This window comes from Homarus americanus, unplaced genomic scaffold, assembly GCF_018991925.1.
Source record: "Homarus americanus isolate GMGI-L3 unplaced genomic scaffold, GMGI_Hamer_2.0 scaffold23598, whole genome shotgun sequence".
NCBI lineage: Eukaryota > Metazoa > Arthropoda > Malacostraca > Decapoda > Nephropidae > Homarus > Homarus americanus.
This window is the reverse complement of record NW_024731054.1, coordinates 3,231,416-3,243,366: the sequence shown is the minus strand read 5'-3', so window position 1 is coordinate 3,243,366 and position 11,951 is coordinate 3,231,416. Positions and strand designations below refer to the sequence as shown.

Here is an 11,951-nt window from a genome sequence, read left to right as displayed (position 1 = left end):
GTTAGGGAGGTTAATGGTGAAATAAGGTGGGTGGTCTAAACCTTTATGGTGATCCAAACAATGCATTATCTTCACCCCAGGCCGTCTTATGAGTGGTCCAGTGTGGTGATGACTAGTGGTATTGTGATAGAGCTAGACAGACAGACAGACAGACAGACAGATAACTACTACTACTACTATTATTACGACTCCTATTACTAGTACTATCACTATCTTCATTATTATTATCATCACCATTATTTTACAGTACCGTGTCTCAGTGTCTGTGTTGGTTCGCGTTGATCAAATCTTCTCGCCAACATACAAGCGTTGGGTGTCAGAGGCTGGTGGAAATAGTATAATCTTGGTTGAAAATTGTTAGGGGTTGCCGGGGAGGGAGGGGGGGAGGGAAGAGCAGGAGGAGGGAGGAGAGGAGAGAGGCAGAAGGAGAGAGGGAGGGAGGGAGGGAAGAGCAGAAGGAGGGAGGAACAGGCGGGAGAGGGGCAGAACGTGGGAGAAGCAGGAGGAAGGAGGGAGGGAGAGGGGCAGGAAGAGGGAGGGGGCGTGTTGGTGGTGCTGGGAGGAGGAGGAGGGTTAGGTTAGGTTAGTGTGTGGCCCTATGGGGATTAGTGGGATTGTTGTTGTTAAGTAGGAGGAGGAAGAACAGGGAGAGGAAGACATGGAGGACGAGCTGGAGGAAGAGGGAGGGAGGGGGAGGAGATGGAAGAAGTGATGGTGAAGTAAGAAGACGTGATAAAGATCCAGAGATTAGAATAACAAGTTAGTGTCGTGAGGGGGAGGATGGGTGGTGATGAGGGGTGGAGGTGATGAAGGAGGGTGGGGGGATGAGGGAGGGGTGGGGGGTGAGGAGGGGAGTGGGTGGGGGTGATGAGGGAGCAGGTGGGGTGATGAGGGGGGTGGGGGTGATGAGGTGGAGGTGATGAAGGAGGGGTGGAGATGATGAGGGAGTGGGTGGATGAGGGGGTGGGGTGATGAGGGAGTGGGTGGGGTGATGAGGGGAGGGTGTGGGGTGGAGGCTAAGTGGATCATTACTTACTGTTGTTGTGGACTGGGCTGTTGCTATCGGAAGTGGATCAGTGCGTGCAAAGACAAGGGGAGGGGGGGTGTGGGGAGAGGGGGAGGGTAGTGGGGAGAGGGGGGTGGGGTGTGGGGAGAGGGGGAGGGTAGTGTCAAGGGTGTTTAATCATCAAGTGAAGTAAGCTGGGGTGGCTAATCTTCAGGTGATTGTAACACTATAATATTTTAATGACCTTATTAGTAGTAGTTAGAGGTCAGAGGTCATTTTGACATAGTGTGTACAGTATATTATTAAAATGTTACTTATATATATTTTTTCCTTCATACAGGTATGTTTGTGTTGACTGTTAGTGCTGAACCATCGAACAAGGTGGTGAGTAGTTTGTCTGTGTTGTTTGTTTAAATATTTATCTGTTGTTTTTTATATTGATATTGTAACAGTTTATTTAGTCAGAAAAACACAGACACAGAGTGGATAATAATAACAATATTAACATGGCTGAGTCAGTTGAGAACCTGAGCTGCACCTGATATATACTATACATTTATCTCAAGGAAGTATTATGTAACATTTAGTATCATCTGGAATAGTACAATAGCATGGTGGTAATAAGAACATGTTACCACGGTTATCACTTCAATATTTATTAATTTTATTTATTTATTTATTTATATATATACATAAATTACAGTGGAATTTAAAAACCTAAGTATAATGGGCAGCAGTACAACCTGGGGTGTACAGTAATAAGGTTGAACAAGAGGACAGAGCTGTCAGGATTATGTCTAGTTGGCAATTATATTTATTGCAATGGTAATTACTTATCTATTAACATGATAATTTCCGATAAAACGGTTTTGATGGTACAATAAAAGCAGGTACTGTAAATATAGTAGGTGTTACAAGAAATATTAATACTTAGACAATAGATATTTTTTTAAGAGATGATTTAAAGGAAAGGAGCGTAGTGTTTGGTGGGATGGGTGGGGGTAAGTGTTCCGGAACTGGAAACAATTGTTGTCAACCACGTGATTGACAGCTTTGTGAACAGTAGGGTGCAGCAGTGGGTGTTAATATCCTCGAATTTTAACATTTTCAATTATGCATTTTTTGTCTGTATATGTACCTAGTATGTATGTGTATCTGTTGTGTCTTTCATGTGTATATGTGTGCGTATGTATGTGTTAATATATCCTATTATTTCCTAGTTATATAGTGTCCTTCTGATAGTTAAATCTTCCCGGAATAGGGTACCGCCCATCTTCGCGTGGGTGCCTGACGTGTGAGTAACCATAGTAGTAACTCAAGAATACTCCGTCACTCTGCGTTACTGTGAGTTCATAGACGATAGAATTTATATATATGAAGAAATTTACGAGATATTGTTATAAATGCTGTAATCTTCACTATAGATGTTCGTTACTCGGCGTCTAGAGCATGTGGTTGGGAGGCCGCACTGTACGATATGTTCCCAAGGTCGCCTGGCATCAACGTCACTCACCTCATCTCACGGGGTTAGTTCCACAGGATACGAGGATGGTGGAGGGTGTGGCGCTCCTGCCTCCCTATACACGTGTATTGAACACTCATTGTTTATTTACTGTAACGGGTGTTGTGTGTACGTCTAAATAAAGACAGACGATGATTTACCAATAATGAATACTATTGAATGATTCAGTGTGAAGATCTACTATGAAATATACGTAAAGAATGTTTTAAAGTGTAGTACTGGGGGATTGTTGTGGTTTGTTTGTAAATATTAAAACTCGACTCGAAGACAAACACCAGAAAATACGTGACATGTCCTCCTCGATCAGTACTCCCACAGTACCAGTGAGATGAAGTTGTGGTAACGACAGCGGTGTAGTGGTACCTTGGTATTTATCCTGAGTACCACACTACTACCACAGCCGTCATGCTGTTAGAGGCCACCACACAGCAACCACAGCCTTCACCACCGCAGCTGTATGGCTGTGTGTGCTTCACGTGTAATGGTAGGTCACCCTTGTAGTGGCACCTCATCCTTGTAGTGGCACCTCATCCTTGTAGTGGCACTGCACCCTTCTTGAGGAACCTCACCCTTGTAGTGGCACCTCACCCTTGTAGTGGCACAGCACCCTTGTTGTGGCACCCCACCCTTCTTGAGGCACCTCACCCTTGTAGTGGCACCTCACCCTTGTAGTGGCACCTCACCCTTGTAGTGGCACCTCACCCTTGTAGTGGCACCTCACCCCTGTAGTGGCACACACACACCTCCCCGTATTACCGCTCGTGTCGTCCATTAGGGGAGGGAGTGAGTGATTTGTTGACTAGTTGGAGTCGAGAGAGAAATATGGTGTGTTGTCTGGCCTCTAGTGTGTGTATGCCTGTCTACCCAGCAGTAATTGGGGACCTGAATGTTAATCGATTTATGGATCGTATTCCGGGGTAATGGTTATCCAGTGCAGTTGGCGAGTTGTCCGGTCTTCTTGGACTATTCCTCGACACTGGGTCATGCAGCTCGTTAACTCAGGGTGTGGTTGTTGTGTTGGCGACAGCTTCTACACCTTAAACAAAATTCACCGTAACTCTACTTGGAGGCGAGGGTTAGGTTAAGGTGTTTAATTATCAGGTGCAATAGGTTTAGGTTTCTAATCTGCATATGCTTACATTACTTATCACCTTAATTCAGTTATTACCCTTTTATCATGATTATTTGTTTCTTTAGTTTATTATTAATCTTACCTGTTCCTTGACGTTTATTTATAAGTGGCAAGACACGGAGATAGTAACTGTATGACTGTAGTTGACTGTGTGACTGGAGTTAGACTGGACACTCCTTACATAGGTTTACCGAGTCGTTCACACAGTTTGATAAATGATCCACCTGTGTGTTTTTATTACCTGTGGAGAGTGATTAGTGGCTGGCTTGTTTACACCTGTGTCCAGTCTCTTGCGTCCTGGGTTGTTTTATAGGTTGTGAAAATCGAATACCTGGTGCAAGTTATGGATGACCTGAACATTAGGCACCTCCCATAGGCCCCATACCTACCCACAAACACACACCCACACCACAGGACCCACATGCCTCTGAGATACCCCCCCACACCCACCCATACCCACATTGTTCAAAGCTTGTGTGGGGTTGGTATCGTTTTAGGACAAGAGTGTGTTTCTGTACTTCTCTGGCGTGTGTGTGTGTGCGTGCGTGGGGGGGGGGGGTGGGGAGGTGTGGCTTGGGGGTATGGTGGTGTGGGTGTGGCGGTTGTTGGTATGTGGTCTGACTAGCCTTGTGTGTGACTGTGTGTACCGGGTATATGTACATGTGTGTGTGTGTGTGTGTAGGTGGACGCAGTTAATGGTCTTTGCTGCAATATTTGTACCGATGACATGTTCAGTCTCATTATAATGCTCGTCATGTTCCCTGTGGTAAAGCCTCTACTGGGATATTGACACACCCTTGATTTTATTTGATTCTAACACAAGGAAGATTAGTTTATGATTCTGTGACGTGACTCAGGTAAAGAAAGGTTATTTAGAATGATCACCCAGACGAACATTCCGATTTATGTATTTAATTCCATAGGTGACGTTAATGGCATATTATTATTATCATTATCACGTAGCAATATTTATGTGGTGTTACTAAATATGGTAGTTTCTTTACTTCACTCTATCCCCTCTTCATTTTCCTGCTTCTCTTCTTCTCTCTTCCTCCTCTTCCTTTTCCCTCCCTCCCTCCCTTCCTTCCTTCCTTCCTCCCACCCCCTCTCATCCCCTTTTCCTCTTCCTTCTCTCCTCTCCCTCCCTCCTCTCCCTCCACTTCTCCTACGCCACCCCATCGTCCTCTCTCCCTCCCCCCTCTCCCCCCCTCCCTCCCCCCACACGATGTCATTAGTGAACTACGTAATTTTGAAGGCTTGTTTAGTGGTAATGTTGTCCCACACACAAGAGCTTGGTAATGAGCCGCTGTTGTTGTTGTGGGTACGACTAACGCTTAAGTGGTGGGTTGGGTACAGGCTGCTTGGCTGTTTCCTGTACTGTACATCTCCCCTCTTGGTGCGCCAGTGGTGGGGGTGTGGGGTGGGGGTGGGGGTGTGGGGGTTATAGTGGGTGGTGATGTTAGTCGCCGTGGTGATAGTGGTGGTGGATAATGTATATACTGGTGATAGTGGTGGAGATGGTGTTACTAGTAGTGATGATGGTGGTGATAGTGATGGAGATGGTGGTGGAGGTGGATAAGGTATTGATGGAGTACTGGTGGGGGAGATAGTGGTGGTGAGGCTTTGTTTTGTCATTATGAGAAAGTTGTGACGCACGCGGCTGGTGAACACTTGTGAGAAACATAATGGTTATATGTGACTTGGTGGTGGTGAGTAAAGGTTGTAGTTGTTACGAGTGTTATTCGTGTTATTATTATTGTTGTTGTGATTATTCGTTTCATATGTCCTGTGTGCGTGTGTGTGTGTGTGTGTGTGTGTGTGTGTGTTGATGTAGACTGAAAATATTTAACGTGTTTGTAAGCGTTTGTTTACTGTAGTTGTTGAGTACAGGATTTCTTTATGTAAGGGTGTGGGGGGGGGGGGAGGAGGGGGGATGAGGGGAGGAGTGGGGGAAGAAAGATGAGGAGGAAGAAAGGAGAAGAATAGGAGAAATACGAGGAGGATGGGGAAGAAGAACAGAGGAGGAGGAGGAGGAAGGAAGGTTGTGTGGGTCTCCGCCGAGCACTGCTATAGTCTCTCCTTGCTCAACACTCTCTGGCGCCCACACGCCCTTCCTCTGTCCTTCCTCATTCCTACTCCTTTTTCGTCATCTTTTCTTCCTCCTCCTCCTCATCTACCTCTTCTCTCCTTCTGTCCTTGTGTACTTGCTCCTCCTCCTCCTCCTCCTCCTCCTCCTCCTCCTCCTCCTCCTCTTCCTCCCCCTCCATTCATGTACATATCCTATTTGGTCTTACGCCACTCACCTCCCCATCTCTCTCTCTCTCTCTGGAAAACCTTTTTATCATTGGTCTTTATATATTAAACAAATTAACTGCCATTGTGGTAGTTGTCTTAGTGATTCAGCAGCTGTAGGATTGTTAAGGCAGAGTTTCATTCCTGACGACTTTGAGGAGAAAAATAATCTTATGTTAAAAACTATTGTATGTTATTTTATTTTTGTTTGTTATTGTCACCAAGTTGTCTTAGAGTGATCCGCTGAGTGAAAGGCACCCCGCCATCATCCTCTCCTAAATATATATCAGAAGGACCCGTCATTATGCCCCGGAGAGTCTTTCTATGTGATGAGTCGAAAGTTGTCGAACACCAATTGAGAGTCGAGACGGTGAGGGTTTAGTGTTCATTGGTGTTCGAACCTTCATGGCTCTAGTATATTATCGGTGTGTGTGTGGTGTGGTGTGTGTGTGTGTGTTGTGTGTGTGTGTGTTGTGTTTCAGAATGTTTTGTTTTGTAAATATTCTAATACTGGGTTAAATTAGTTCATATGTAAGATAATATTTTTAGGTAACTTGACTGAATTTTTCCATTATTTTAGTCCCAGTTTAATTAGGTTCTGTGGCTAATAACTAGACACACGTTGAAACTATTTACCCTGGGAGTACACCAAAAAAAATTAATACATTAACTTCAAGAATTATTACATGGTTGGGAACACCTGAAGATTAGACACCCTAACGTTAACCCAACCTAACCCCACCAGGTAGCATTAGGGAACTTAATCATCAGGTGAAATAAACTTGGGTGTCTAATCTTCAGGTGACCACGTAAGAGGATTTTTGAGATTTTCTAAAACAGGGTAATGGCAGCAAGTTGGAGATTGGCTGCTGAGACACAGGCCAGCCAGGAGCTCTCTGTTCCTCCAGGTTGATGTCGTCAGGATCATCAGGGCACACCGTGTGGGATGTGAGAGGGGCATTGAGGAGGGGCGCTGAGAAGATCCGCGACCGTTCTGGGCTGGAGAGTGAGGGGGTGAGTGTAGGAGGAGGTTGCGCAAGTGTTGAGGAGGAGGACGGCTGCGTGGTGGTGGTGGTGTTAGTCCGTCTGTTTCTGTCATCACGTTGCAGGGGGCATCCACCTCCTCTCTCTCTCTCTCTCAGGGCGATAGTAAGCTCCTGTAGTGTTTGTGAAGTAGACAGGTGAAAAAAGTCACGAACATTCGATGTTTCAGGGTTCACTAACAGGCGATGATATATTTCAGAGGTTCACTAACAGACGATATGTTCAGAGGTTCACTAACAGACGATGTATTTCAGGGGTTACTAACAGGCGATATATTTCAGAGGGTCACAAACAGACGATATATTTCAGAGGTTCACAAACAGGCGATATATTTCAGAGGGTCACAAACAGACGATATATTTCAGAGGGTCACAAACAGACGATATATTTCAGAGGGTCACAAACAGGCGATATATTTCAGAGGATCACAAACAGGCGATATATTTCAGAGGGTCACAAACAGACGATATATTTCAGAGGTTCACAAACAGGCGATATATTTCAGAGGGTCACAAACAGACGATATATTTCAGAGGGTCACAAACAGACGATATATTTCGAGGGTCACAAACGGGCGATATATTTCAGAGGATCACAAACAGGCGATATATTTCAGAGGTTCACTAACAGGCGATATTTCCAGAGATTTGCACAAACAGACGATATATTTCAGAGGTTCTGGAAGCAGGCGATATATTTCAGAGAGGATCTGGCAGAATGATATATTTCCAGAGAAGTTACAAACGGGCGATATATTTCAGAGGATCCTGAAACAGGCGATACTCTCAGAGGTTCACTAGCCAGGCGATACTCTTTCAGAGGGTCACAAACGGACGATATATTTCAAGGAGTTCACAAACAGGCGATATATTTCAGAGGTTCACTAACAGGCGATATATTTCAGGAGAGGGTCACAAACGAACGATATATTTCAGAGGGTCTGGAAGCAGGCGATATATCTCAGAGGTTCTGGGACAGGCGATATATCTCAGAGGAGTTCACTAACAGCGATATATTCAGAAGGGTCACTAACAGGCGATATGTTCAGGGGTTCACTAACGAGCGATATATTTCGAGCTAACCCCAGGTAGCAGAATCACGTAACTAAATGACCTTCCACACTGCTGCAGGTGATCGGTGGAGTCTGGACCAGCACATTTCATCCCCCCCACCCCCACGTCTTGCGTTCATTGGGTGTTGCCTTGTTTTTTGTAACACTGAGTTGCATTGTTTGGTTAGTCTCCCTTGAGTTGTTTGGTTTGTCTACCTTGATTTCCATTGTTTGTATTGGTTTGCCTCGTTTTGTGTTGTTTATAAACGTTTCTTTGTTAGCTAAAGTTGCTTTGTGTCGTGTAGTCTCAACTTACCAGTGTGTGTGTGTGTGGAGTGTCCTGCGGCTCTCTCTCTCTCTCTCTCTCTCTCTCTCTCTCTCTCACGGCGCAGGTGGGTCAAATACTGTGACGCTGTTTAGTACGTAAGGGTTAGGTCAGGGCAGTGGGTCAGTGGTCATTGTGAAAGAGAACAACACATCAGTACCGTACTGTTGATGTTCTCATAAAACAGTGACTAACGGTAGACCCTTCTCCCCCCCACCCCCTCCCCCTACCCCACCCCCTCCCCCACCGCCCCCTTACTACTATCATAACCCCCCTGATCCCCCACATCCCATCTCTTCCCTCCTCCCTCACCTCCTCCCCCTACGTACAGTAAACACCCCAGAGAGAGAGAGAGAGAGAGAGATTACTTCTACTGCGGCCTCCGTCAAATGTCACTCCAGCATACCTTCTCCTCCTTGACTCTTACCTCCTCCTCCACTCCAGTCATGGCTCCCGATGCTAAAAAATAATACGATATATTTTTTTAGCGTAAGTGGAAATTTGGAGGTGGGGGGAGGGGGAGGGGAGGTAGTGCTCAAAGAATCGTAAGTTAGGATTTTCTCTTAATTTAAGATTGATGAGCTTTCAAGTCTTGATGATTCTTACGGTGTTTTTATTTTTTCTTGTGATTGTTGGTTTAAGATGATGTGTGTGTATGTCTGTCTTTATGATACGGTTTTTTTTAGTGGTTTAAATTATATATCTAGATAATACGATAGCTTAAATATATAGGGTTTTGGGTTCCTAATGACGGGGTTAACACGCACACACACATATGTTCACACTCACACGCGAGCAATCAAATCTCCACACACACACACACACACACACACACAGAGTTCCTGTTTTGAAAATGATATATTTCTTGTCTTGGTGTATCAGATGATCAGACAAGCCACACTATTCCGGGTGTGTGTGTTGCCCCCGGCTACTGAAACACGCTAGACAGGTGATCACCTGTACCCACCTGCCCACACCCTCCTACACCTGCCCACACCTGCTCTCACAAGCCCACACCTTCCCTCACAAGCCCACACCTGCCCTCACAAGCCCACACCTGCCCTCACAAGCCCACACCTGCTCACCTCAAATCATTACAAAAAATATCCTACCGTGAAAAAGCCGCATTTGCATGATTTGTTCCCAGGAGTATAAGTGGCGGGTATGATGAGGTGAATTATACTGTGGGAGGCAAAAGTGTGGAGGAAAGTGTATAATATTATGTACGTGGATGATGGGTGTAAGTGGTGGAGTATGCTGGATGGTGTGTGGATGATGGTGTGTTGTCATGGGTGAGAGAGAGAGAGAGAGAGAGAGAGAGAGTAAGTATATTCTTATATCCTTAGTTACAAAGCATGTTCACACACACACACACACGTACACTGGAGCGTCACCTTGAAGGGTCACCTCGCTGGTATACATAAGCGTTCCGGTAATATCAACTTTTTGTGTTTTTTTTTTACCCTCGAGGTGCCGAGTGTTGAGCTACGGTGGTCCTGTCAAACTATGTAGGACCCTGCCAAGGTCTTGTTTCATGGTCCTGAAGTAAAGGTTCAATAGACTGTACTGTTATAACGGTCAGTACTGGCTGCGTCTCCCTCGTCAGGTTCTTCTTCAGCGTCTTTATAACGTTAAGTCGTCGGCGGCTTTGTTGATACCATTGTGGGCATGACGGGCGGGGTGGTGGCCGAGTGGGGAGTGCTGCTGGCCGTGGGGAGAAGTGTGGGTGCTGTGGTGCTGGTCGGGGGCAGGGGGGGTGTGGGTATGAGATAGGTGGTGTGGGCTGGCAGGATGGGATAGGATAGTATAGTGTGTAAATAGTATATGAAGGAGAGGGGGAAGGGGTAGAGACACGGATAGGGTGTGTGTGTGTGTGTGTGTGTGTGTGTGTGTGTGTGTGTGTGTGAGCGCCGGCGCAAGTATTATCAGGTTACTACTGTTTTTGTTTTTATTTCATCATCCGCCTCTTTTGTTGACTGGTGTTTAAAGGTACATTTTTATTTGGCAGGAGTTAATTACAGGTGGTGTGGGTGACGCAGCACCCCCTCTCTCTCTCTCTCTCTCAGTTTATTTTATATAAGGTTTGATGGCCTGTGGGAGTGGTTGTCGCCTCAGATTGACGTCCTCCGGTACAAAGGTTCGAACCCTGGATGGGGATATTACGTAATATTAATATAAGCCGAGAATGCGTATCTTGTTGTCGTCTAGAATGACCTCAGTGTTGCGTTCAGATTTAATTACAGATTTCCAGGAACCCCAAGTGGCTCCCCGCCTTAATACAGAGATCATCGAAAAACAGTGTCCAGATTTTAATGAGTTGTATATTAAATTCTGGTATTTTTATGTACAGATATTAACCTAACCCAACATAATAGCATAGCATAACCTATATAACCTAACATAACACATCTTAACATAATCCAACCTAACCTTCAACTGTTGTGTGTTGGACTCTTATGATTCTTGTAGTTTGTTAGTTAGTCTGTTTGGTTTAGTTAGGTATCAATGATGTGTGTGTGTGTGGGGCGAGACTGTAAGCATGGTTGTGTGGGTGGATCTGTAGGAATGGGTGTGCGGGCGTGGGTGCTCATGCATGACTGGCTATATGGGTAAGAATACTATATATGATGGGCGTGGGGAAAAATTGAGTGTGGGTTGTGGCAGATAAGTAAACATGACCCAACCAAATGTCTGTATAGTGTGAGCGTGCGGGATGTATTGGGCGTCAGGTAACCAGGTGGGCATCGACAACCAGGTGTGGGCGCCAGACAACTAGGTGGGCGTCAGGCAACCAGGTGTGGGCGTGACATGAAAAAATCTCAACGTGGGACAGGAAACGCAGGAGAGAAAACGCCCGCAAAAATATACATAGTTAACACAGGAAGAGAGAGAGAGAGATACCAATCACGTGACAAGAGACTCAGGTAATGGTCTCACTGGTGTGTGTGTGTGTGTGGACCTGGATGAGGGAAGGGGGGGCAGCTGGTACACTTCCTGCTGGGGAGGAGGAGGTCTGCCATATCCGGGGAGAGGTGAAGGAGCGTTACAGTAGCCTAGCTTTCTCACTCATTACGGCACATCACAGTACGGCTACCACCATGACTACTACTACCACTACTACCACTCACCTACTACTACTACTACTACTACTACCACTTACCTACCACTACTACCCTGCTAACTCTCCACTCCCACCACAACAAGCCCAGCTACCCTCAATACCAACCTACAAATAAGGTGTTGTGTGTGTGTGCATGTGTGGGGAGGTGTCAGTGTGTGTTTTGTCTGTTTTGTGTTACTATTTTGGGGGATTTGTGTGTGTGTGTGATGGTGTGGTTATAGGTGGCAGTGAGTGATGGTGTGGTTATGGGTGTGGAGAGTGTGATGGTGTGGTTATGGGTGTGGGAGAGTGATAGGTGTGGTTATGGGTGTGGCAGTGTGTGATGGTGTGGTTATGGGTGTGGCAGAAGTGATGGTGTGGTTATGGGTGTGGCAGTGTGATGGGTGTGGTTATGGGTGTGGCAGTGTGATGGTGTGGTTATGGGTGTGGCAGAGAGTGATGGTGTGGTAGTGTTGTTG

The 11,951-nt window shown here is 45.8% G+C and overlaps 1 protein-coding gene across 2 annotated transcripts in view; it reads left to right on the top strand.

The window, feature by feature from the left end:
* Positions 1 to 2,537: 2,537 nt before the first annotated feature.
* LOC121867518 (rho GTPase-activating protein 7-like) overlaps positions 2,538 to 11,951 on the top strand; it is a 101,820-nt gene continuing 92,406 nt past the window's right edge. Inside the window, exon 1 of one of the 2 annotated variants that reach the window (XM_042367496.1) lies at positions 2,538 to 3,012. In XM_042367496.1, coding sequence (XP_042223430.1) covers positions 2,934 to 3,012 — 79 coding nt within the window. In that variant the 5' untranslated portion in view covers positions 2,538 to 2,933. The remainder of the gene's footprint in view (positions 3,013 to 11,951) is intronic. The other variant, XM_042367497.1, reaches the window with a different exon arrangement.